This window comes from Caloenas nicobarica, chromosome 2, assembly GCF_036013445.1.
Source record: "Caloenas nicobarica isolate bCalNic1 chromosome 2, bCalNic1.hap1, whole genome shotgun sequence".
NCBI lineage: Eukaryota > Metazoa > Chordata > Aves > Columbiformes > Columbidae > Caloenas > Caloenas nicobarica.
The window spans coordinates 4,228,748-4,256,187 of record NC_088246.1 but is presented as its reverse complement, the minus strand read 5'-3'; the positions used below and the strand labels follow the sequence as shown (position 1 = coordinate 4,256,187).

Genomic DNA, 27,440 nt, shown 5'->3' with positions numbered 1-27,440 from the left:
GCAAGTTTCTGTGTGTAATTCCCACTAAGTTGGCCCCCATTGACTCAAAACACCAGTAAAACATCAGAAAACATGGAAAACCTTTGCCAGCACATAACTCTTTCAAATGAAGATTAGCAATAGTGCTCTTGAAAACTGGAAATTTTGGGAAACATTAACAACGTTGTGACAAACATGCTGGGTCTGGGAGGAATTAATGTAGTTCTTTTTTTTTTTTCAGGATGCCAACTTGTTAAATCACACTAGCTCAAGGTCTGGCTTTTCACAATTAAAAAGTGGATTGTATATGCTTAAGGAGAGAGAGTTGTGATACTGATCTATACCAGGTGAGAAAAGCAGCTCACATTTAGGACAAGAAATTCACAGAAGGCTCTTGACACTTATGGAAAACCATAGAGGATCCAAGCTGGCCATCTCTTAGGTAGTATGTTACAACATTACGTCAACTCATCCTGATAGAAAAGCTCAGACAGAAGTTACACCATTCTGGTACACAGATGTTTTCCTTTTTGGACTGATTTTTTCAAGCAGTGATAATTGAGTGACATAGTTGACCGGGCTGTTTTCCCTGGACAAAGTCCCATGTTTGTGTGTGAAGTTCAGGTATTCTTGATACTTCCATTTGCACAGTTGCTTCTTCAGTTCACTTTGAACCTGTAGAAAAGGAATTTAAAAACAAAGAATCGGAAAATTAAGACCTAGTGGACATTGAAGGCAAAATATGCCAAAATGTATGCCCGACTACTTAGCCCAGATGCACAAAGGCAAGAAAATCAATCAGGGTTTATCTTTAACACATTTTTAGGACTTGAACTATGTCCCTACTTACTTTTGAGAATAAACAGTCTTGATTTCCAAAACTCAGAGGATGACAGGGATGTTTTGGACCGTAGTTCATTTGTTTATTGTTGTAGGTCTGCTTCATAAATATTTCTAACTTTTTGTATAATTTCTATTTTTCCTCATACTGAATCTTCTGTACCTCCTTGCTGTGACCTGTGATGTAAAATAAGGGTCCTTCTCCAGGCTTTCAGTTTATCTGGATTGAAATCCCTGTTAAATATCCCTTACTGACTCTGAAAGATACTGAATCAACTTGAATACATATTAAATTCGAGAGAGGTCTCAGGGATCCTCAAAATCATAGGAAAAAATGATTTTTTTTTTTACCATCTGATACATAACAGACTGATTGAACAAGTCTGGAGGTCCAGAGGTTGAGGGACAGTAGGAAATTAGTTAACTTCATCTACATTTAGCTCTGAGAAGTGTCCAGTCTAAGCTAGCGGGGAGACTGAGACACCATTAGTGGATCATTCTTCTCATCTAACCTACACACTTTTCTGGGGATGATATGTATTTTTACACTTTCTCATGTCTTTTGTTTCATTCTGTTCTGCTGGGCAAAGTGCAAGCCAATTTTGTTAGTTTTTTCAATGATAGGCTCTCTAAAATGTACCAGAGGTAATTTATGCAAATTCTAACAGTGTCACAAAAGCAGGAGAGAAATTGTTTGAACAAAACTACTGAAAATGCATGTTGTCCTGGAAAGGGAAAGGGAAAAGGAAAGGAAAGGGAAAAGGAAAGGAAAAGGAAGAGGAAAATGAAAAAGAAAAGAAAAAGGGAAGAGTGAGGGAGAGGGATAGAGAAAGGGAAAGAGGATGTGGGAGGGGAAGGGAAAGGGAGAGGGAAAGGGAAAAGGAAGAAACTCACCAGGAGAAAAAAAACCCAAAGAAAGTAAGGACTGTTGCAAGATTTCCATTGAGACATCTTCATGGTAACTATCAGACACAAAGCAGATAAAAAAGTGCCCTGACAGGAAAGTCACCAACCATTTTTAAAGGGTCAATGCTTCAAAGCTTTTTTCGTTCCCTTCTGTCTGAACAGTATGAATATGAACACAGTCTACAAAGGTACCAAGGGGAAAAAAAAAGCTATGGGTATTTCATGCTTTCGGGAGCAGATCAAAGCACAGATCTCTTCTGGAAATAGGGAAAAAATTAAAAACAAAAGAGGCCCATGGGTTTAAAAGATTTTGATAATCTTCTGTGCTTGCTACTCACCTCTGCATTTGAGAAGCAATATAGAAGAGCGACAACAAAACCCTAGGAGAGAGAGGGTAGGGAAAAAAAGTCAGACATCCAGATTTAAAGCATGGAGTCAGAGAAAGAGATCAAGTTTTATTCAAAATTTGAGTAAGATAGCAAAAATACGTATTTTCCATTGGAATGTAGGTGATGTGGCACTATTTATTGGGTTTTCATAATGGGATTAAATTCCTCAATGGACTGGTGACACTATGTATATTAGTGCCCTTGTATGGAGATACTAAGGGCTATATTCACTGAAAGGGTTATCAGGCATTGGAACAGGCTATCCCTGGAGACATTTAAAAGATGCGTAGATGAGGTTCTTCGGGACATGGTTTAGTGGTAGACTTAGAAGTGCCAGGTTAATGGTTAGACTCAATGATCTTAATGATCTTTTCCAACCAAAATGATTCTCTCATTCTATCTTACTGTTTACTGTACCCTGCAAAAAAAGTTCTTCCTCAGTTAAGGTAGTTGGGATCTCTGTCTTGTTCTAATCTGTATTTACAGTAGTGAATATATTAGGTGAGGACCTGTTTTTGTTTTACATCCTTACTGCTAAACTATCTTCTCTCACTCATAAAATGATGAGTACATCCTAACAACCTATTGGAAAAGGTCTTGGGTTCATATTCACCCAAAACTGCAGTCAGACATTGTTTGGGGGGGTGTCAGCCTAGATCCAAGCCTTTTCACAAACTGTGCCAACACAGGTGAACACTTGACAATGCTAGACTATATCTGTATCAGTCAACTGAACGAGATACAGCCCTTAATACTGGCCTTTTCTTCTCTAGGTTTTTAAAATGTCAACACAGTCCATGACACAGCTTTGCCTTGAGCCAGCAAGTGCTTTCCCATAGTCTGGCCATGGTTTAGAGGTAAGCATGGATGAGGGGTCATTTTCAACACATATCAATGTGGACAAGCTTTTGTGGGGTAAAGGGGAGAGTGGAAGGAAAAAGACCTCAGCTATTTGTTATGATGTGTACCATACCTGGGCCCTGGCCCTCTCAAATCCAAGATATTGTTCTGAACAGTGGTATAGCAAGACAAAAGAAACAAAAAAATCTTAACATGGTGGATTAGTCACTGCTAAAGGGTAAGGACAGAACAGATTGTTATATATTTTCTTTTCAATTCTCTTATCATCACCTTTTTTATATTTGGAATTAGTTTCAATCAGTTCACTGTAATCCATAGACTGGTCTTCATGGTACTTGGTCACTGTTATTCAATAAAGGTAGACTTTTTTTTTGTGATTATTAACATGAAGTCTGAGTCAGAACTCAAAACTGGGGTGAAATCTCAAATAATAAGATAAGGGAACAAACAACAGAAAGGGCTTGCAATGGAGTAAGATGGAATGTGTGTGTTGAATTTAGACACATTATTAACACCTGCTCTAGTAACCAATCTAAAATGTAAAACTCCTGAGAGTGTGGTGTTTCAGCCCAAACCTCTTAAGACTTATTTACATTTTGTCCAGCTTACCTGAAAAGAACCCAAGCCCAACTCAATGTAAAGGCGAGCTTCCAGACCAGTGCTTTCTGGGAAAAACGCAAATACAATATAGTGCACTCCAAAGAGCGGGATCAAAAGTAACGTGGATTTAGCAAGTCTCCTGGCAAAACAAGAATTAAAGAACAATACGCTGTTAGAAATATGGAATTAGTGATAGAAATTAGATGTTGGAATAAATTTTAATATGGAGGGCAGTTTCATAATGGTAGCAAATAAATTCAACAAATTTATGGAAAGGTTACATTCTGCTAGTCCCACCATCAACACCATCAACCACCATCAACAAAGATTAATAAATTAGCACTCAGGTTTTCTGGAATGACTTTAAAATGTTTTCCTCCCTGCTACACAAGCAAAAACAGGGGAACTAAACTAAATACTCTGATCTATTCTCCTGAGACTGATCTCATTCACATGTAGGTATCCCCCATGTATCTCAACTTCCAAAACTGTCAGTGGAGATCCAATCATCATTGTCCATTGGGCTTGATTTGGTTGCTTAAATAGTGGTGTGAGAGCCATTGATGATGTCCTAAGGTATTTTTCTTGGCCTTTACCTCACTCCAGAAGGGCACAGGTTTACGCTAGGTCCTGTGCCATAGGTTACAGTCACACCTACCTATTTTAGGATGAGAGTCAAACAGACCAGAGTCCTCTGACTGCATTGATGAGACCCCCGTTGACTGTGAATGGGATCGCAAGCTGGAAGGACTGGGTTCATTTACCAGAACCAGAGAATTTAAATAAAATTATCTGCATCTGTCTTGGTGTGGACATTCATGTGGAAGGACTGGGAAGCAAGATGGATGCACTACTCGATATTTACTGTTAACATTTCTAAGCTGGGTCCTGTTGGAGTTGTAACACTTTATACTTTCGTTGTCTCGTTGTGCCCCACATCCATCCCACCCTCCTCCCCCTAAAGAAAAATGGGGATGTGATATTTAGGATGAAAAGGAAAGTTTATTTGTTATTTCTTCTGAGGATTTCTCTTTCTATTGGTAAGGAGTAGAACATTTTTGCTCCTGTCCATAAAACGCCTTATAGCAGCTAGAATGAGTCAATATCAAGTGACCCAGAAATACTTACACAAAGTGACTTGAATGGCTCCCTCCTCGCTCTTGAGATTTCAATTTGTGGACTAGAATTCTGATCACATTAATAAATATAATAAAGTTAATCTGAAAAGACAAGAGTAATCTGTAAACTTAATACAAATCAGGACATATTTTCAGTTGATACAAATTAACTAAAAGTCCTAATTCATAGGAATTGCACTACTATAAACCAGTGCAGGTCTGCTCTCGGATCAAATCAATAACGTTAGAAATTGTATTACTTTTTCCCGCCAATATATAGTTATCCATAAAGATATGTTGAAAATTACATTGACTTAATATAGACCTACATATTTCAATATAGTTTATGTCTGATAAATTTGTGCTTGCTGTCAGCACATAGCAGATATTACATGGTCCAAATAGTCCCCTTATGACAGGGATTATAACAGATACAGTCCTAAATGATGTATTCTTTCATCCCTAAATTTAGATGGAATAAATGTGTGCACAAGGGAGATTTTTTAATCTTAACTTTACATGTTAAGAACTCGTTTTAAAAAATATACTAGGCAAAACGATTGACATATATTTCTTGTACTAAACCAGCATTGTATTCTGAGAATCTTGCCAGTATGGATTGTTTTTCTTCAGAAATGACTTACGGAGACACAGATATGACTTTGGTATGTGGAATGGAGGTATAAAGGTGGTTCCATTATGCCCTAGCATGCCTCTGGGAAATATAGGATTTACCTTATTGGTTGTGATTTAGGGTGTTTTGGGAGGAAAAAACCCAAACAAACAATCAAACAAACACAACAACAACAAAAAAACAACACACAAAAACACCCCAAAACAAACCAAACCAACCAGCAAAAACTATAACAAAACCACATGCTATACTATAATTTCCAGCTATTTCAAAAGATACTCAAGACAAAATGAAAAAAAACATACTAATACAGTTAGCAGAATGGGGCCTTTGATGATCCACAACACCACTCCATTTTCTTCATCATCCCAACATCTGAAACAGCCAAAAAAACAGTCATGTTATCTATCCTATGTAAGCTTTGAAAAACATATGGAAGTATTTCTGTCACAAAATAGGAAAATGATGGATTCTAAGTTTCAAATCTCTGCTTAAAGGCCTCTGCCAGTACTGATACCTCCCTAAAATTTTCTATGCAACTCAATCTAAAGGAAGTTTATTCAGGATGAGGCACATGTTGAAAAGCCACAGTGAAGTCAAGAAGTATAAATTTATATTTGTAGGCTTCTTTCCTGCTCTTCTGTTGGGAATGTGACTGGTTTGCAGGGCACAGATCAGAGACTAAACTACAAACATCCACATATGGACTTTGGGACCATGAGGAAAGTAGGCAAGAAAAATCCAGACCCCTGGTAAAGGTACCTTAAGGGAGAGAGCAGAGTGGGCTTTTGGTCTTTGTTTTAAGGCTGAAGATGTATTTAACATCAAAACCAGCTCAGTTTTAGCTCCCTCCAGTCATGTACCATACATGCTAGGTTATATTTTATATTTTATTCCCTCTTTCTGAAAAAAGAAAGGAAAATAGGATGTGCCAAATGTGGTAGACCATAGAACTTACTGTTTCTACACTGTTAATCTGAGGCCTGAGCAGGTGTAAATTAATATCTATCATCCACGTGAAATGACCCGAAGGTCTTCAGGGCAGCTCTTAGCAAAGAATCATCTGGTTTATACCTGGCTCCCACATTAAAAGATTAAACAAAAAAAAAAAAAAAAATTCAAAGGACTGAATGGAAATGAAAGAAGATCCTACTTTCAGGACACAATGTGTTTGTTTGGGAAGTACTTATTTGAAGAAATTAGAGTTAGTAATTTATGGCTGATTTTAAACAGAAACAGTGATTTTCTTAAAATATAAATATGTCAAGGACTGGCCATTAAGAATCACAATGATTTTTCACTACTTATTTCCAGTTGATATCCAGATGATATTTCCAGTTTTTAATACTCCATCAAAATAAGAAGACTAAAAATTGTTTTCTCTCTTACTTTCATATGAAGTTTAAAAGTTAGAGGCACAACTTTGGAACAAATTTTCTTCTGATGTGTTTTCAATCTCTATTTTTTCTCTGTCAGCAAATGAAAATACAATACAAAAGAGGACATCCTTGATTTCCTTACACAAGCTCTGACTTACCCGGTATTTTGTTGATGGATTCTTGTGAGGACCCAAGCAACCATCACAGCAGTGGGAGCTCCTGGAAAAATCAACATGGAACAAAATATAATTGTTTTGAATACCACGTCCCATGGAAACTTTATTACAAGGAGGTTCACAGTGCAGCGGATTTGATGTACATTAAAGTTCAGAAAATGGGCCAGACAATTTTAAATAACTTGAGGAAGGAATTTAACTTACAGTTCAGTAAAAGAAAAAAGAAAAAGGAATAAAAGGTAGGAGAATGAAATAAAATAAAGGAGAAGATGGGATCCTGTGAAACGATGTTTTCAAAAATAAGAGCTAAGAATTACTGGAAGGCTTGGATATGAATTACAAGCACTTGTGATGCTGGAGGAATCACTTTTTTATTAATATCTAGAGCTCTTTTATGAGTTGTTTACAACTCTCCGTACACTAGCTGGAAGAGTTCACATTTTTGGTCTGAGGAGCCATTAATTGGTGATCATTCCATGAAAATTTAGGTGAATCCAGGAGGTGGTGATTTCTAGCCTCTCTTTGTCACTGCTTTTCCTTCTACATTTATGACAGAATAGTTGCCTCCTACATTTATGACTGAATAGTTATGACTGAATAGTTATGACCCCCTTTTTTTTTTTTTTAGCAGGCCTATAATCTAGCAATTGCTTTTGCTCTCTTTCTGTGGAATTGAATTTCCAAGGACTAAGTGACTTTCCAAGCTGCCATAAAAGGGACTCTAATCTGAAGCAGATGACATTTTCACTGATATATCTATAGAAATATAGGTAATACTTTTCTAAGTATCATTTAAGATCTGTAGGAAAGGCCCAGAAGTTGTCCTTCCTAATTTTAGACCTTTGCTCAAGGCCTTTACCTGGGACCATATTATCTTCAAGCTGCCTTTTTAATTAATGAAGAGAAATATTTACATCCATATTACCTAAGATCTGAGTTTCCCCTGAGGTGTCTCTCACTTTCCGCTGATTACAGAAGGAGATGAGGACTACTGTATTATTAATTGAGGTGTTCCCTTTGTTATCTCAAGTTAGCTGTGATTAATCAAGGTCCAAGTATCTAGTTTCAGGCAAACATAATTGGAATAGCTCCAAATAAACATCCCCTTTATAAAATTCAGACTTTTAAAATTTACTTACATTAAAAAAAAGCCTGAGAATCTGAAGATGAAGGAAAAATTACTATTTACTTCAGGAGAATTTGGATTTCACCTTTATGCCAAAAATGTCAATGTAACCACTCAGTTTGGATGCCTCTATTTCAGAATAGCCAAGGTGAAGTACAAGAATATGAGTCAAAATAAATCCTCTGCAGTGAAAGAAATTTTATGTATTATGTGTACATGTTCTGATAATATGAGACAATTTTAATTGCTATACAATCTCAAAAGATACCTTAAAGCTGGAAAGTCTCTGAAAAAAACAAGAATTATTTGATTCCTAGGCCTAACTCATATGGTTTAAGATTAATTTATCTAATTCTGCTTACTAAAAGAGAACCATCAATTTAAAGTTAGTTACCCAAAGTTCTCTAGTCAGTGGAGGAAGGCAACATGTTTCCAGGATCTTCTTGAGGACTTGATTAATCACCATCACCACATGCATACCTCACTCTACTGACTGCAAGAGAAACCTGGAGAGATAGTTAAGACTAAATGGCTGACTTGTAAATTACTGTAGTTGCATGAAAATAATTCCAATCATAAACAGGAGTGCTGCAGTCTTTTGAGCAGGTGTATCATAGTGCTTCTAGTAATTCATCCTATCCTCTCCTTCAAAGTTTTGAACCATGTAAATATGCAACAAGATAAGAAGACAGACAGTATAATGATATGGTTTTGATGTAGTACTGAATGAGTGGGCAACTTTCATCAGAAAGGTGGTGCCTTTGTTAGGCACGTTTAATCTCAGAACAAATCTTATATTTTATCTAGTTCTGAAAGTAAGTGGAAATACTAAATAACATAAAGAGGAAAAGAGTACTAACCCCAGCCAGTAAATATGAACCACCATACATACTGCTTGTCCGAAACAAAAGTCAGCAAAAGCAGTGTTTGCAGGTATATCCCTTCTATAAGAAGCCAGAAGAAATTGGCTAAAATACTGAACTGGAAGAATGCCACAGCAGCCTTACAAGCAACCTGGAAATGCAGAGGAAGAAAGGCCATTAAGTCTACTCTTCATTGCGTTTTGTTTCTCTACAAGTATAAGCAAAGTTCAATATTACCACACAAGAAAGCAGACATTATTACAAGACTTCAGTAGCTTTGGGATTCCATAATTTCATTTGACTTTACTTCAGTTTTTTGAAAGGGAAACGTTGGCTGTCTGTTATAGATGAAATTATTTCCTGATAGAAATTGTTACAGCTTCATTAGAGCTGACAGACCTATACCTTATATATGAAAGCTGAATGTAGCCATAGTACTTGGTCTTTGAGTTTGTGTAGTATTGTTTGTTTTAAGATTTCAGTTCTAGAAAACTAAAGCAAAATGGGACTAAGAAATCTGCATGTTCTCTTCAGGTCAAGAATTAAATGTTAAATCAAGGAAAAGAGAATGGGGAAGTACAGTACCGTTGACATAAGGCAGTGGTCCATATTTTCATCTGCAAACAAAACAGCATCTTTCGTGAAAACAGCAATTGCTCTCAGGATAAAGGAGACAAACAAGTGCATATGGATGTAGTTCCGTGTGCAGTGGAATTTTCTGATGTGGAAAGAGAAAATAGAAATTGTTCTTCAAGAGAAACTTCTCATAGTCTGCAAGCTCAGACAGGAATACAGGGTGACTTCAGACACCTTCCAAAGCAAATAAATGATCTGTCACTGTTTGAGAGGGAGTAAGACACAAGGCAGCAGAGCAGTCATTACCTGTTTAAGCTAATAAAAGTGCTAGTATAATTGTCCTTGAATCACCACACATTTAAAGGAGATGCCAGAAGCAGAGAGTAACTCTGGGCCCCTTGGGCTGTATTGCAGTAATACCTTTTAATTATTCTAAATGGCATTTTTTGTTGAACAAGCTTGCAACAAACTCTTCATTCTTTTTCTGGCCAGAGGAGAACAGAATATTTAGGGGGTCTCAGTCACATGTTATGAGATGGCTACCAGAGAAGTAGCTGCCTTACCCTAGATTGCATTTCCTTAGATCGCCCTGTCCACAGTTTTACCTTGAGCTGAAGGAATCTCCAAGGTTTGGAAATATCAGCTTTTTGCTTCTGGGTCCCTCTGTAAGTAATATGGCTTCTGAGACTGCAAATCTGCTCCAGCTGGGAAGGTGCTTCGGTGCCCTCCACTCTTGTCTGTAGAGTAACCTTAAGGCTTCTATCCAAGTGTGTGGGAACCGATAAAACCCAGGATCTATTTCCTAACATCCAACATCATCAAACATGATATTTAATTTCCTTTAAATCTCTTTCTATAGCTCCCAATTATGGAAGAAATGGTCTTTCACAGAGGGAATGAATATCTTAGAATGAGCAAATGTTCAGGATTTGAGACAGTTTCTACAGAGCATGTCCTGCTATGCAATGGAGAAATAGTTATTTTCTATTAATAGTGAAAACGGGTTGGAGCATTTCCACTGTATTGTAAGATTAAAGTGACTAAGACAGGGGTGTCAAACTCATTTTCACGGGGGGCCACATCAGCCTCGCGGTTGCCTTCAAAGGGCCAAATGTAATTTTAGGACTGTATGAATGTAGGAGTAGTGAAAATGAGTTTGACACTTCTGGACTTAGACAAACTGCCCAGACAGCTTTATTTTTTAACATCTACAGGAAAATTCCACAACATGATTAGAGAAGGACCCATTGCCATCAATGTTGTAATATCTGAGTTTAAAAATAATAATAATAATAAATAAAAAATAAAAATAATAATAAAAAACCACCACCAACAACAAAAACACAAAACAAACCCACAGAATGTTTGAGCGGAATTAGGATGCACCTAACTTGACACATCCTGAAAAGAGACCAACTGGTTCTTTACCTGAAGGCAGCAAAGACAATTAGAGCTGTAATGAGTGAAGTCACTGATGCTGCATAGCCAGCAGTGTAGACACGCCAAAATGCAGAATAATATGATTTCTATGAGAAAAAAAGAACACAAACCAATGCTGGTGGTTATGCAGCATGCACGCTGGTATGCTTATTTCATGAAGATACATTTGCCCTTACTAGTCCCATCACCTCTGTGCTGCTTTGAATGCTTATGATCCGATTCAGGTTTTTCTCTCCATGACTAAAACACCTTTTTTCTTTTTGAGGCAGGTTCCACAACCCACAGGCTCATCTAAAATAGTGATCCCTTTGAGCATGTTCAACAGGAAATTGTTACTTTTGTTAAGTAATTACATTTTCCCCTATAGATACATAAAGACTCTAAGGGCATTGAAGCTTGCTGATGGGTGATTTGTCAATTCTTTACTTTAGTCTTGGGCCAGGTTTTACTCTGTTTAGCTCAAAGGATGTTTCCCACTGAATTGATAAGTGTTACTTTTCATAAACAACTATAGCTAAAAGAGAAATAAAACTTGCATTTTGTAGGTAAGGAAACTGAAACACTGGGAAACAATCACATCACACTGTGGATGTAGGAATGTTAAAACCAAGAAAACAATGTGATGTCTTCAGTTCTTTTGACAAACATTTCATTCAGTAGGCACGTAACATAACACTTTAAATTCTTTATAGTACATTTGTTTGTTTGTTTTGCATTCAAATATCCTATGTCTGAAGAAAAATGAAACTTGTTTATGTTGCTTTAGCTATTCAAATTTTATTTTAATTCACTACGAGATAACCTAATTATTCAAATCCCAAGAAACTAAATTCTCTGAATCCAGGCAAACTTCCTCCTTGCAAATGCAATGGACACTTTGTTCTCTAGCTGATCTAAACTCTGTTTATTCAAAAAGTAGAAATTCTAGGTTGAGACAACAAAAATTTTAAGTAGATCCATACATAAATCATGCAACCCTAACAACCTAGGAACCATCCTGGTGTTTCTGAAATAGTCCTAATCTTTTATACAGTATTTTCAAAACACAGGTGAAAATTATAAAATAGGTTCTTCAACTGAATAATGAAGTATTTTGATGCATTTTATTTGCTTTTGTAGGACAGCTAAAAAAACCAACACTATATGAAGAAGACATCATAAGTTCTCACTGCAGATACCAAATATAAAACAAGTGGTTCTCATAGAATATAAGCGGGATTATTCTTACCTGCTTCCCTGTGTTTACAATGCAATAGAGCTTACTGATCTTATTGTCCTTTTATAGACCTTGTGGGTTTGATTGGAATAACAAACTAAATACAGCCACAGCATAGATGTGAGCTCTGCCTTTGAATCTTCCATAACGTTAAAATGCAAATAAACAGGGTGTTTCAAAAAGACGGACCCAATTTGAAATAACACTGCTTTGAAATTGGGCCCATCTTTTTGAAACAGTTTGTAGTCTCTTGCTTGTTTGCAGGCTAGGCCAGCCACAAACTATGCCTGGCTTAACACAAGCCAGTGGTTGCTTAGAGAAAGCCGTACTGGAGAGGAAGAGAGTAGGTCTGTAGGAAGAGAGTAGGTCTGTAGGAAGAGAGTTTAGGTCTCCCAGTGCTGGAGAGCCGCACACCAGAACACATGGCATCTTACCAGTCTTACATCCCTTCTGAATTGTTTGCAGGCTTTCCAGTAACTTTCCAGAAGTTTTGTTTAAGCATTTGTGTTTCTAACTTCCCCATGAGGTAAGAAAGTACAAATATTCTTAGTTCACAGGTGGAAAAATGAGTTCTAGTTATCTGTACTGCCTATTACAGCTGTGCTTGAGTTTCTAAGTTCATGAAGCCAAACAGCTGAAGCCAGTTGCATGTACACTTCCTAAAGATTCAGTTACCTGAACTAGTACTTCTGTGTTTGAGCTTTCATGCCTGTAGAACCTAATGGTTTACTCCAGATACCACCTAAAGTATTAGTGATGGCAACCCTTTTCACCTCTCTGTGTCTTGCGCTGGTCTGTGACAAATGAGCATTTTCCACTGTTGAGTCATGACTCTGAACACTCACAAGGAGTTACATGACTTAGCCTTTTCTTTCATAGATTGGAGGGATCCCATTGCTTCTATCAAAATACCACAATAGGAGTAGGAGGCAGTGATGTACACCATCTTGCGTTTGTGCAACATGCATGAGCCTTGTCCAACACAGACTGGAGATAAGGGGATGGAGACATCTCTGTTCTCTCGTGCTGGAACTGTCCCATTTAGCAAAGGTCAGAAATCAAAGGCAGCGAGAACATCTCTGTTAATCAACAACCTTCAGCCATGAGACGAAGCTCATCACTGAAGCACTACCACCACCAATGAAATGTGAGACATTCCTGTCCTGGGGCCAAGTACGATGATGAGGACCATGGACATTTAAATCATATGAAGATGTGGTTGAAAAATAAATGCTGTTGAAGCCTGACTGAGTACCACTGAACACCTAAGATAAAGTGTGAACATGTTCAATGGCATCCAAGAGTTTCCTCCTAAAGATTTGTATTGACCACCATACTATAAAGTTATAGAATCTTTTTCTCTGACTCAAAGAAAATCTGGAAGAAAATCAACGGGAAGGATCTGAAGGAATTTTCCCTGAAAAAATTCCCCCTAGACAGGCTGGTAGAGCTTCCCTGGGAGATGGGTGCATGATGAGGATTCAAATCACCACTGTCAGAGAATCAAAGTGTTTGTTAGGCAGGACAAGTGAACTAATCATGACTTTACTCATTAACACCAAGAGGAGACAACTGGATGGAGAGGAAAGTGCTACCCGCAACCTCCTTGCTTTATATTAAATCAAATTTGTTAAACAGCCTCTAAATATACCTAAAAGGCTTGATCTTAGAACTGAAGGCAGGTAATTACTGGATTCTGACAGGGCTCAGATGTTTGGGAGTATCCAGCTGCTCAGCACACTCAGAACAGGATGCTCTGGAGATGTCCACAATCAGGAAACCAAAAACTCACCTGATCCTCAGGGTCTTTACTGGAACCTTCATCAAATCCACAGGCAATGGTGTATGGTGGGAATGGTTCTGACCAATATGCATCTTGTGTACAATTTCTCTGAAGGAAGCCTTTAATGATAAAATATATCACAGAATGAATCACAGGGTTGATTTTCTTTAAGTTTTGACAAGAAACAACAAATTTATATTCTTACTTTGATTCTTAAGTTGGGCACTTACAGGTCTAGTTATGTTCAGCAAGATTGGTTATAGAGTTAGAATATTCTATATAGCTGCCATTTGAAAAGCTGAGATATTCCCATTCATTTCAAGATGCAGTGAAACTTCTACATTTCATGTAGTAAATTCATTCTGCAAATTCAATCCTTACACAGAGGAAATCCAATTATGCAGTCTATCCTGCATTTACAACATAATTAATGATTGTGGACAAAACCCTGAACCACCTGATCTGTCTTTTAATTTAGATACAATTTTTGAACTTGACCCTGCTCTGACTGGAGGATTGGACCAGATGGATTGGACTGAGGTCCTTTCTAATATCAATTATTCTGTGACTTTATAAATCAGTCATTCTATGACATACTTATATTGCTTTATAACCTTAACATTGTAGTGCAAATATCCGTATTTTAAATGACCAAAAAGACTATATGATTCAGTACAGAATAACACAAAACAAAAGAGTGGCAAATACTGACGATAAGCCAAGGTGTGTATCTGGATAATTACTGACATAAGCTAGCATTGTGAATCAGGAAAATAGGTAAGTTACAGGATATTTAACTATTTGAATTTCTTTTAAAATATGTAGGCATAAAAAGAATAGGAAAAAATTCTTGCCATGAATATGGGTGATTTCTTCAAAAAATCTGGGACAGGGAACTTTAACTACCTCCCCAAAAGTGGCTCTGGGCCAGCAGGTCAGACCATCCCAATCTCTGGCGCATCCTGAAAAAAAAAAAGGCCTCTAAATAAAGAAACACACACAGAACATCATACGATTGATCTTCCATAACAATATCGTCTGTGGCTTTCCCACTAATTCACATGAAGGAAGAGCCACAACAGGTCATACAGCTCTGCAAATAAAGGATTGTATTGTTTTCCTCTTCTCCTTGAATGCATGGCTGCTCACATATGCACTTGGCATTCCAACTGGACCTTCTGCCACCTTATCTCACGAGAGAAAGTACCTGAAATTCAAGCAGACACAATCTGAAAGTCAGATTAACTGAAGCTCTCTGTATCACCAAAACAAAAGTCAACAAAATCAAAATATTGAATAGTTATTAGCACTTTCTCATTACTAGTTTCAAAGTCTAACTGAAAAACATCAGACTTAAAAATTCAGCTTTAGTCTCTTGATTCCATACTTCAAGTCCACTGATTTTGTCTGTTCTGAATGAAATAAGGGCTGAAGTCCTGGTCTTAGGCAATTGATGACATTCTTACAATGGACTTCAACAGGGATTAGATTCATCCCAAACTAGAACAACTCCCAGCATCGTATAAAATAACCATCATCAGGAGTAGGTCTGACTGGTTGGCATTCATGAGGTTCCCTAAACCAGAGATTGACAGCTGATGACGCAGGGCATGCTACCGGCTATGAGCCCAATGAAAAGGGTTTTCAGAAGTTATAGTTAATCACAGCTTAGTCACAGATGCATCACACTGAGACTCAAGCTGTGATCACGCAGTGTCTGTTGGCAAGTAGGTGAGGGTGCAGCACAGAAAAATTATCAGCATGTAAAGATGACTGAAATAATAAAAAAACCCACTGCGCTGTGACTGAAACTAATCTCTAGACAATCGTAAGGTGGATACAAAGAAGTGTATGAATTTCGTTTGGGAGGTGTCATTTTCTTTCACTGATTCTTTTCTGTTTCCTCCGTGACTGATGGCAAGGAAAATCTAGAATAGTCAAGAGATGAAATGTGAAAGCAATATTACTTGCCTGTAGCTGAGCAAAGTTACTCTCTGGCTTCCAAAAGGATAATCCTGAGAATCTCCCACGGCATTACCCTTGGGAGGATGAAATTCCTGGTATCCCCAATTTGCCAGATGGGAAAATAGAAGCCCTGATTCATTATCCCTAATTTTAATTGTCTAAAATATTTTAGCTAATCTTAGTTATGTTCTCTCTGTAATCTGTAGAAAGAAACAGGGACTTCCAGCATGTGATTCATCCCATATATTGCTGGCTCCTTTCTGAGGACAAGATGAATCACTTGCTGCAAATACTTCAGTGTCTCTGGTGATTATAGCCTAAACTAGGCTGCTAATTTTCAACTTAATAAACTCAGGGAATATGAGTCCCACTTAGACATGCAGTGGCCCACACAAACTTAGGGACATAAAGGGTCTCTCTTAGAGGGCCTATAGTACCTTTGAGGAGCTGGATCTAAAAATCTATCATATTTGGGAACGTGCGGTTAAAAACAAGAATCAGGTGACCTTATGTAGGAGGGGAATCTGTATGGTTTTAGTCTTAGATCTGGCTTCACTTACAGTGACTTCTATAGTTTGTATCTGAGAGACTGCTGAGTGCAGAGGCAGCAAGAGCATTTTACATGTCAATGTTTTCAAGAGACTAATGATTATCCAAGTCACTTGAGACTCAATCGAGACAACTGCAGTCGGAATTGTATCAAATAACGTTGGCATCATAGATATTTAAGTCTTCTTCAGTAACTCAAGGCTCGGTCTTTTTCAGATAGTTGAGAAAAATAAGCATTTTTAAAGCTCAATTCAATTGACCTATTTTACACAACCACTTCACGATTAGAGGAATTGCACCCTGGACTCTATTGATGACACTCATTAAACACTGCTTTGTAGAACAAGAATAAAGTGGAACTACATTAGACTAAAAATGTCTGCAACATAGACTAATTCCAGCTCAAATTCTCCATGAGTGCTGAGAAGTAACTCTGTACAATTGTGATCCTTCAGCTTGTCTCATGTGCAATTCCTGAAAACTGAAATGAAAACCTGGGACTTAGTCTAATCTTAGTCTAATTTTGAAACACCCTTGATAAAATGTTGGAGATTAATTTTTTTCCCAGATTTAAAGTTTCATTTAAACTATATTGAGAACGGCTGTAAATACCAGAACAGAGTTTCAGTAACATTTTTCTATATCTAGGAAGTAAAAGGTGGAAAGAGAAGCTTTGAGAAGATCAGAGTTGACAAGGTTCAAGATTTTTAGATAGTTTAACAGAAGTTTGAGTAGTTTTTATTTTTTGAGTAGCCTTTGTTATCAAAAGGATTCCCAAATCACATAATTATGTTTCCGGTAAAGAGAAAAATACTTGGAATGTCATACTGTTCAAATAGAAAATGCATGTAATAAATCATTATGGAAAACGCCTGATTTTTGCCAGAATATTTTTGGTGGAATTACTGGGTATTCCAAGTGCAAAACGTGTCCAGGAGGTATTTTGGACTTGATTAAATATCAGGAAAAACACAACTAAATAGGGTAGGCAAGTACAAGAAGGATACAAGACATTAGAGTGACTGGAAAGGATGAAGAAAAGTAAACAAGAAGATAAAGGAAATATCCTGGGGCTAAGTCTCTAAATTTCAGTAGGCTGCTAAAAGCAGTCTTCCAGGTGGTTGCAATACTTCTATTCATACCAAGTGCATGAGGTATCTTTGTCTCATAACTCCCCTGTAGAAAATGAACATCTGGTAACTCATGCCAACTGAAAAATCTCACTGAAGTGGATTAATACTTTTCTAAGCAAAGTTGGCCCAAAAAAGTGTGATTGAACTTTTGAAAGAGTTTGAATATTTTGAAATTTCACTTTGAATCAATTCAAAACAGTTGTCCACAATGTCAAAACCCCAGCAAAGAGAACCTCCCACATAGCATCTAAAAAATATTTCACATGGTCTCTGAAATGTTCATTTTAATTTTCAAAATTTATATCTGAGCATACAAAGATTTCAAAACACCACCACAATAAATGTTTTCAAATGAAGAGCCTCCAAAAATGTAGAAATATAGTATTTTGAAGAAGTTGGATTATTTTTTTTATTTTGTTTTTGTGTGTTTTGTGGGGGTTTTTCTGTTGTTGTTGTTGTGGGGTTTTTTTGCATAAATCATTTTCACCAGATTGGAGTGATTCTTGACACAACACAATTTGGGCATGCTTTTCAGTGCCTTCTGTGGAAGCTTCTTTGGAGTTTTGGATATAAGTTCAGAACACACCAAATATTTCAGCAATGTAAGATATTCCAAACAGGGTTTTCCTGCCCTAACTAAGTATGTAAATTTGTCAGGGTCTGAACTAATCATCTTAGCCTCATTCTGTAGTTAGTAAAAAGAAATATGACTCCAGAGAAAGATTAATCTCCTCCTGAAGTAAGTGTCTAAACCAGAGGCTTTGAAACACGTTCTAGGGACACTCATCTTTCTCCATTTACATTAAGACAATCTAAGAGGACAAGACCTGATTTAGATATTGAGCTTTTAAAGATGTCTAATATCAGATGATGTATAGCCCCAGCCTATAGAAAGAGAAGCACTTCAAGCTATTAAGAAAATGAATGAAAATAGAAATCAAATCTTGATTCAGGAGAACAAATGGTATCTTCACGTTGTGCCCCTGAAGTAATATTATACAAGACATCTTCATATCAAAGCTTGACAGCAAGGACCGTTACCTTCAAGATCAGGTGAAATAGATTCATTCTTTTCTAAGCAGAGAGCCTCCTCTTTCACCACCTGCTGGAATATCTTGCATTCTGGATGGATTCCCTCAGCCTTAGTGAGAAAAAGACAAAACAAACCAAGATTTTCTGTGATTATTGGAATGAGAAGAGCCAGTTTTCTTTCCAGTTTGTACCTCATGGCTGATACATTTTGATTCCGAGAATGTGAATTCTCCAGCTGAAGATTTTTCTGCAAATAAGACGTATAAATTCAGCCAACTGAATACTGCACCAAAACCTCCTTTGGGATATTTGGATCTTCAAAACACAGGGAGTCTTACATGGAACAGAGCAGAGGGTTCGCTCCTTTGCCAGCTGTGCTATTCATGGCAAAACCAGAGGCTCAGGGGGCAGTGATTTTAATGGAAATGATAGATTGAAGGCTTTCTGAGACATTTCTGAGGAAGACTGTAGGCCATTCTAAACCTCTAATGACTTTAAAAAGAGAGTACAGATGAAAATATCACTGCTATATTGCCTTTCAGTCTCAGGCAGTTGATTTATTGGCCTTCAGAATGTGTTCAGTGAGCAGTGCAACTAGGACTTCTTTTAGCCTCCGCAGAAATTTTACTGGAAGTCATGTAGACTATTACATCTTAGCAATACTATTTGCCTGGGGGAAAAAAAATAGAACACAATTTTGTCTTTAAAAACCTTTACAAATTCTGCCTACATTTGGGTTTTAAAGTAGCACAAACAGACTGCTCTTAATTATGAGGCCTTAGAGATGGTTCATACATCCTAATATCAGAACAGAAAAAGGATTAAGGACACTGTTTGAAAAGAAAATTAAGACATGGCCTTTTTCATGCATTATATTCCTCCAGTGGATAATATGAAACACATTTCATAAATCAGCATGAGTGACTCTTAAAATAGTACTTCTTGCTGTTCAACTATAGTAATGTAATTCTGAAATGCAATTTTTCAGTTATTAATAGGTTCTCTGCTCATCACTTTATCTTTTAACATGCATTTAACTTTGCATTCAGCCTACATAACAGATTATTCGAGTAGTAGTAACAAAATTATTGTTAAATATAAACATAATTCTCTCACTATTTAATTTTATGAAGATGGATTCAGCTGGACAGGAAATAATTCATTTCCTCACTTTCTGGAATTTCTGGACTCTGTTACTGTTGAGAAACTGGTTTTGGAATATTCTTAGTGTTTATATTTAAAAGTCATGACAACTTTGACATGATGCTATACAACTTACCATCTATACTGAGTCCTCTGGCACAAGGTTTGAAAGCAGTGGCCAGTCATAACCCAAAATGAAATAAAAACATGAAAGGAGATTGGAAATGCCTTCGAGAAATAAGCACTAGGGGGAGATGGTAGAATAGAATCATAAAATCATTTCAGTGGGAAGAGACCCTCAGGATCATTGAGTCCAACCATAACCCAACTCTAGCACTAAACCATGTCCCTAAGAACCTCGTCTAAACACCTTTTAAACCCCTCCAGGGATGGTGACTCCACCACTGCCCTGGGCAGCCTGTTCCAATGCCTGACAAACCTTTCCAGGAAGATTTTTTTCCTAATATCCAATTTAAACCTCCCCTGGGGCAACTTGAGGCCATTTCCTCTTGTCCTATCATTTACTACCTGGGAGAAGAGACCAACCCCCTCCATGCTCCAACCTCCTTTCAGGTAGTTGTAGACAGCGAGAAGGTCTCCCCTCGGCTCCTTTTCTCCAGGCTAAACGGCTCCAGTTCTGTCAACCACTCTTCATCACACTTGTGCTCCAGCCCCTCACCGGCTTCATCACCTCCTCTGCACTCTCTCTAGTACGTCGATGTCGTCTTATGATGAGGGGCCCAAAACTGAACTGAAGCAATTTATTTCATGTACAGTGACTGGAGAAGCCCATACCCTACCTGCAGGGAAGATGTGCTGCCTTGGTTTTACACATGACAGAGGAATTGCCACAGCAGATCAGATCCCTAGTTCATGTACTCCGGACTCATACCTCTGAAAGCAGCGATGAATCACCAGAAAACATGAGTTTACAATTTCTTCTAGAAATCCTGACCTACTGCTGGTAATCCTCACCAATGGTGCAATGGTAGTCGACCCCACTACCACTGCTAGCTAAGCAATTAATCAGCATGCTCACAATTTATTTTCTTCTGGGTTACTGGATTTGGAGTAAGGCTGGCTATTGCCACCAGAGCCCAGAGTTTTTTGGTATAGGCCAGTGCACAGGTTAAATATTACTGGCATTTCAGTGTTTGAAAATCAACATCAAATGCAATTGCAGATCATCATGTAAGAAGCAAAAAATGAAGGTGGTGTTAACTAATAATCTTGTAGCCTTCCTGGAAGTAATCCGTTACCAAAAAAAAAAAAAAGACATATATACAAGAAATTCAGAACGGTGACGATGCTTCAATTTGTTGGCTTTCCCCAGGCATTAAGGAAAAGAAAGACATCAAACCATTTTACAGTTAAAGAAAAGCCTTCTGGGCAGAACATTACTTGTAATTTGTTGGATATGGCTTACTTACTTCTTATTAATCTCACAGTGCCTTGAGAGAAAAGTGCATATTCTTGCTCTCATCTCCCTACAATGGTGGGGCTTTCTAGAAAGCAGGGGCTCTGTATTCGTTGCAGGGACATAGTGCAATTTGAGAGGCATCTGCTGTAATGACAGAGCTCTTGTAGGACAAAAGTAGTTCCTGTTCACCTTAGAAAAGGATTATTTAGGGACCAAAAAAAAGCAGAGATTTCTGAGGCAGGGATGTCCAATGTGACACAGTCTTTCCAACCACAGTAATAAGCATAAGAGGCTGATTTAAAATGCTACTTCTTGAATCAACATTACCCAGTAGCCAGGTAGTAACCTGGCATGAACCTTACTGAAACTCCCAGTGGGGTGTCTTCACCCCAAGGTTTATAAGAAAATGTAGAGGTTTCATGTCGTGTTGTAGACAGCACTCAACGAATGGGGTTTTGCATTGCTGAGCATCACAACACAAAGACCTCTTGGCTGGCTTGAACATTAATGACCAGTCAAAATTCACAAGGGCATATTAAATCCAGGTCCTAAGCAATAAATCAGTCTTGCCTGGAACAAAGCAATCACACAGTGAACATTAAAAATTTACCTGTGACAGACATGGGCATGCTGAAAACCTGAGACAGTTTAGACAGCCACATTTGGGGTTTGTGGTTACTTTTAGACTTCCTTTTCTTAAGATCCGTAAGGCTGTTGCACTGAAATCTTTAGGGTATACTCACTGATAGTAAGTATGACATTGTTTCGTATTTCCTTTGTTGCATGATAGTTTATTTATTTGCCCAAATCTGAACAGAACAAACAATCTAATGGCACTTTGGGCTTTGATTTGTTCATGTTGGACAACATCAGACTTAGTAAGCTCTGGGGAGAGAGTTTTTCTAGCAACATCCTCATCCCATATTTAGTGCAACTTAGTTAAAAGAAATCTTTCCTGAGAGCCCATCCCAAGATGGTGCCCCTAGGCTATTGTGGTGGTAGAGAAACTGTAATTTAGATGTCACATAAAAGACAGATCTTCACTCATTAAGAAGTCCATTAACACACTTTAGGAAAAGTAGGGACATTTTCTATGCTCTCTGAAAACCAGGGAAATACTTGAAAGCTGGGCACCAAATATATTAGTCACTTTTTAAAAAGCAATTCGATGGCATCAAAGACCCAGAAATAAATTGGTAACACTTAGCCTTTGTGAAAATTAATCAAAAATCAAAGTGGCTGAATTGTGTGGCAAGACGGGAAGGTTTCAAGAACTTGAGGGGTCTTCCCAGTGATCCAGTTTAGTTTCCAATGCAGTGCAATCCTAAAACCTCGTGAATAGATTTTGCATCGAATGCATAAATCATTTACTAAGAATATTCATCACTGTTCTTTTTGCCTCTGTCTCCACAGCTTGCATTCATGTCCCAGATCTCATCTCAGATCTCCTCTGAAATCATCTCTGTACTCCCTGTTCTGCCTGCCTGTGCTTCCCCTGTTTGCTTTTTCTGATATGACTCTGATGCCTGAATATTTTAGCTTTACCTTATGCAAAACCAGAGTTATCTGCCATTCACGTCACACACTGACTCCCAGCTTGGAAGATTAAAACTGACCTGGTTGTTTGGGGCACAGAAAGGCACAGCGAAGACATTCAAAACTCCTGCATCCCCTGCCCACTTTTAGCTGTGGAATGAAGTGTTCAGTTGGTCCTGAAAGTTGGCCAGAGATGCCAAAGACAGAGTCCAGAGAACCAGGATATGCTCTGAAATGCATACTTTTTTTTTCAACCGAAATTTTGATGAACAGGGAAGGCTTACAGGGTGGAAGGTTGAATAACTGGACACAGGTCGAATAACTGAAGAAGACAAATCCTCAGCCTTTTTCATAAACTTCTCAAACTGTTGAATATGTCTCATCAAAATCTTCCATAAGCTCTATTTCCATCTGCTTAACTCCTTTCTCAAAAAGACAAGTGCTAATTAGACAGTTTTGAGACTGGAAGCAGAGGTCACTGAAGTCAGGGCCAATTTTCACATGTGCTTTGAAGGGAGCTGGGATCAACCTTGAGCTCCATAAGCTCTTGCCCACTCCAGTACAATTACATTCACAATCACCCCAGTAAAGATCTTCCTATCCATCGTGGCCTATAAGGAGTTCCGTTATATTTGTGATGTAATATGTATCATACTATGTTGTGTCAGAAAATTACAAGAAACTATAAAAAATAAGGGAACATTTCCTATGCAGTAAAAAAGTCAACAGCTCAAACACGCTTGTACATATAGATGAGCATCTGCTTTGTTTCTGCCATATCGAAACCATGTTCACCACTCTTGATGTTGACTGACTGTAAAGCATGAGGTCACCACAGTAGTGACATGACTCCAGTCATCAGCAACGTGTTTAGCCATCACAGAAAGTCCTGCCCTCAACTTGCAAGCTCTGACACAGTCTTGATCCCAGAAGCTTTCAACCCCAAAGGTAAAGACCTATTTCCAATCTTTCTCTTCAGCCAGCTAAATAGATTATTTCAGGAGTCTTTTTCACTGAAAATGACTACCTAGAGGATATTTTCAGTGTTTGTTTTCTCTTTCTAACTCGATTACCTATGGAACGAGAGAAGCTGAGACACTGATTGCCTTACAGTCATTTAGAGGAATATCTTTTCAAGATTGTTTTTAAGACATTGGAGTAATGCTTCAATGCTCCTCTGTGTATTGGATTGTTTTTATCTGACTGTATTTAACTGCATAGCCTTATACAGAACAGTACTTGATATACATACATATCCATGTATATCAACATATTTATTTACTCATAGGTATTCTGTATGTTACAATACAGTCCTACTAATTTATTTCATTTATAAACCCTGTGAAATTATTATTACATTGAGAAAAATAAAAATGAATTTATTAACCCTATGCTTATCTTATAAGAGCATTTAATTACTACTAACACTTAAAGAATAACAGAACACTAATAATAGAGATCTAAATTTTCTGCTATTGTGAGTATTCCTCCAAATTAAAGACAAATATCTCCCTTTCTGCCTGTGTAGTATGTTTGTGTAAAGGTGGGGTTCATGTCACCGAATCCCAAAGAACTGAAGCCTGGATGCTGAAGTCCATCAGCAAGTTCATTCAACTGAACTCATGGCCATTGTTCTTGGAGTGTTTCCACTTCTTCCCAGTAGTATTGAAGGAGGCTAAATGAGTAGCTTTCAACAAGATTCCTAATTTTAGATAGATAGTTTTTAGATGATTAATCTAAACTCCCCCATCAAGCCTCCCTTAACGATCAATGAAGGCAAACAAGCGGTTCCAGGGAAGGATTCCTCCTACCTCTCTGAGACACCTATTTGAGGACAGAGTGACTCACTGTACAGGAGCCTGTCTCCCTCCATTAACTCCCTCCAGGCTAAAGAAACACTTAAACAGCCCGATCCTTCCACACCTCCAGCTCCCTACGGAGGGGACTTTGAGGTCTGCAGGGACCAGATCCCTAGGAGAAGAATGTATGTCCCTCCAACACAAATTAGCTGATAGTAGCTATATCAGAAATTTAGGCACCCAGCTCTGTTTTATTAGGAGCTCAGCATCTTGCCATGGATTTGGATCCATATAGCTGTTACCACAAGAAAAGCTTTATTAAAGCAAATGTGTATCTCAACAATAACCCATCTGTGTTTCCATTCCCACCTCCATTCATTAGATCAGACTGAACTCCTTCCCAAGAAGTGTGAAAAGCTGTTACGTGTTTGAAGAATGAAGCAGTTCAGCTCAGCAGGTAGGACAGTGAATGCAGAGTCTTTTTTGTTCCCCATCCCCTGTTTCCTGAGACTCTGAAATCTAAGACAGGAAAAGTCATTTTCATTCATTTCAGCACCCACTGCTCTCTGTTCCTTGTCACTTACAAGCAAAGGGTAATTTTTAAAGTCAAGGACCCTATTCTGCAAGGCACAAAGTATATCCTGCAACATACAGCTCCCTGTGGAGCTGATAGGAGGTAAAAGTACCCAGTTTCATAGACGAAGTTTCCAGGATTACTATTCTGGTTTATTTTCATTTATGAATAACGAATTATTTGCAGAATCCACACTAGAATTATTTCTCTGCTCTGACATGATCCTTTGAAACATGAAAGGACTGTTTATTCAATATATCCTATGGGTCTCAGGCCTTCCCTGACTGTCTAACTTAGGTTGCGAAGCTTGCCAGGAGACCTAGTTTGAGACACAAAATCTATTGATATTTAGAGCACTGACTCTTACCAGACATATAGCTGGAGTTCATATATGAGCAACAGTTTGAGGCCAAAAACTACGTAGAACGTGCAGTTCATGGGATGTCTTTTACTATGGGCACAGTCTCCTGCAATATGCTAAAAACATCAAAATGATGTGTGGCAGCCCACAGATGTGCATGATACATCCCTTCAGGTAAGCTCCACTCTGCTGACAGCTGCAAGAATAAGTTGTGATTCTATTATGTGTAAAAAGGTCAGTCCAGATGCCAAAGTCACCCTGCCTGCAGCAGTGTTAACATTTTAGGCTAACTAGTTTTCCCTGAAATAAGGGTATAACGTGTTAATAACTATTTGTGGCAAGGTTTACATAGCAAGGACCTATATCCTACCACTTGTACTTTAGGTTGTGTAAATACAGAGGAAAACAACAAGTTCCAGAGGATGTGAGGTGCAGGTGTGAAGATGTACATCCCATCTTTCACCTTTTAAAACTGAAGGGTCAAGACCAGTCTGTAGCCGCATAGGCTCTCATTATTGTCAGTGGAAGAAGACAAGTCACCCCATCTGTCTTTCTCAGGACAAGATAAGGTGACCGTCTCCCCCTTGACTACAGCGGGAGTCTGAATCACAGCCCACACTGAACATTTAAGTGTGAAATGACTAAAGTTAGAGTTAATGAGTCCCTGGGAATCACACACATAAAAAGGTTTCCAAACACTTCTCTGAGGCTGAAGATCGAAAGGAAAGAGGGTATATGACTGCACTGATACTTACAGTAGCTTTTGCTGCCCAGCCCAGGCAAAGCCAGCAGTAGCGCATGGGACTTAGGGACGGATATACCTGCTCCGGTTGTGTCCCTGTGCTCATACATCTCCCCTGATGTTTAATGATACGATCTCACCTGCTGCCTCTAGTGCACAGCAGACATAAGTCTGTTCATGCTCCTGCTTGTTGATATTATAAGCAGATGCCTTCAGCTGTAAAAACATCAGTGCCCTCTCAAAGGGGTAAATGTCCCAAATCCATCGGAGGAACTATTCCTTTTTAGTTATCCTCCTAGTTCAGCAAAGTTGCCTTTCTCAGGGCAACTGAGACAGCAACCTCTCCCCTTCTGTCCCTCTAAAGCCACGCTACAGCTATTCCGATTTAGGGATGCTTTTCTGTCCTTTGGAAACTGCAATTCTAATGAATGGAAATGAAAACACATTTATTAATAGCATCTTAGGGCTGGAAAATTTTAAAGAAAAGAGCTGGGTCAACCCTCTAACTCAGGAATATTTTTTTTCCTCCCCTCCTACATCCCCATCCCCCCCTTTTATTTATTTAATTTTTTTTTAGTCCTTTCCTTATTTTTCTTTCTTCCTACATACTCCCCGTCATGAGAAAAGTTACCCTGTCTCTGTGGACATCGCCCCTCCCCTCCAAGTCCTTCTGGGCAGCTACAGAGCCAGCCAGCTGTGGACTACAGTGTCAGGAGCCAGATGTGCGGTACTCCCCCTTCTTCCCCCCCCAAACCCATAGGGAGCCCGCCGGGCACTCACCAGCGGCAGCAGCAGCCAGCACAAACTTAACATCCTCGGCAGCAGCCGCCGGGTCCTCCCCGCTCCCTCTGCCTGCGGTGAAGCTGCCAAAAGCCGAGGCTCAGCCCGCCCCCACCTGCCCAAGACCCGCCCCGGAGATCCTTGCACCTCCCTTCCCGGCCACCCGGGTCACAGAATCACAGCATCACAGACTGGTTGGGGTGGGAAAGGACCTCTGGAGATCATCCAGTCCAACCCACCTGCTAACACAGGGTCACCAGAGCAGATCACACAGGGTCGTGTCCAGGTGGGTTTGAATGTCTCCAGAGAAGGAGACTCCACAACCTCTCTGGGCAGCCTGGTCCAGGCTCTGGCACCTCACAGGAAAGAAGTTTCTCCTCATATTCAGCTGGAACCTCCTGTGGTTCAGTCTGTGCCCATTGCCCCTCATCCTGTTGTTGGGCACCACTGAACAGAGTCTGATTCATCCTGTTGACACCCACCCTGAGATATTTATGAACATTGATGAGATCCCCTCTCA

At 38.7% G+C, this 27,440-nt stretch overlaps 1 protein-coding gene across 1 annotated transcript; it reads right to left on the bottom strand.

Moving 5' to 3' along the window:
• Positions 1 to 465: 465 nt before the first annotated feature.
• Positions 466 to 26,953, bottom strand: LOC135986064 (vasoactive intestinal polypeptide receptor 1-like). Its single transcript, XM_065629821.1, has 13 exons — positions 26,921 to 26,953; positions 18,575 to 18,674; positions 14,741 to 14,848; positions 13,896 to 14,005; positions 10,876 to 10,973; positions 9,457 to 9,589; positions 8,869 to 9,022; positions 6,865 to 6,925; positions 5,633 to 5,702; positions 4,704 to 4,795; positions 3,585 to 3,714; positions 2,064 to 2,105; positions 466 to 654 (listed from the first exon to the last, which is right to left on the bottom strand). The coding sequence occupies exons 1-13, from the start codon at positions 26,951 to 26,953 to the stop codon at positions 466 to 468; spliced, it is 1,320 nt and encodes a 439-aa protein (XP_065485893.1).
• Between the last annotated feature and the right edge of the window lie 487 nt (positions 26,954 to 27,440).

Excerpts from the sequence above, each read along its gene's own strand:
- LOC135986064 (XM_065629821.1), bottom strand. The coding sequence starts at position 26,953 with ATGTTAAGTTTGTGCTGGCTGCTGCTGCCGCTG. Across the intron at positions 18,675-26,920 it reads GCTGGCTGCTGCTGCCGCTG|GCTGAGGGAATCCATCCAGA; the intron begins GTGAGTGCCCGG and ends TTTCTCACTAAG. Across the intron at positions 5,703-6,864 it reads ATCCATCAACAAAATACCGG|ATGTTGGGATGATGAAGAAA; the intron begins GTAAGTCAGAGC and ends TGGCTGTTTCAG.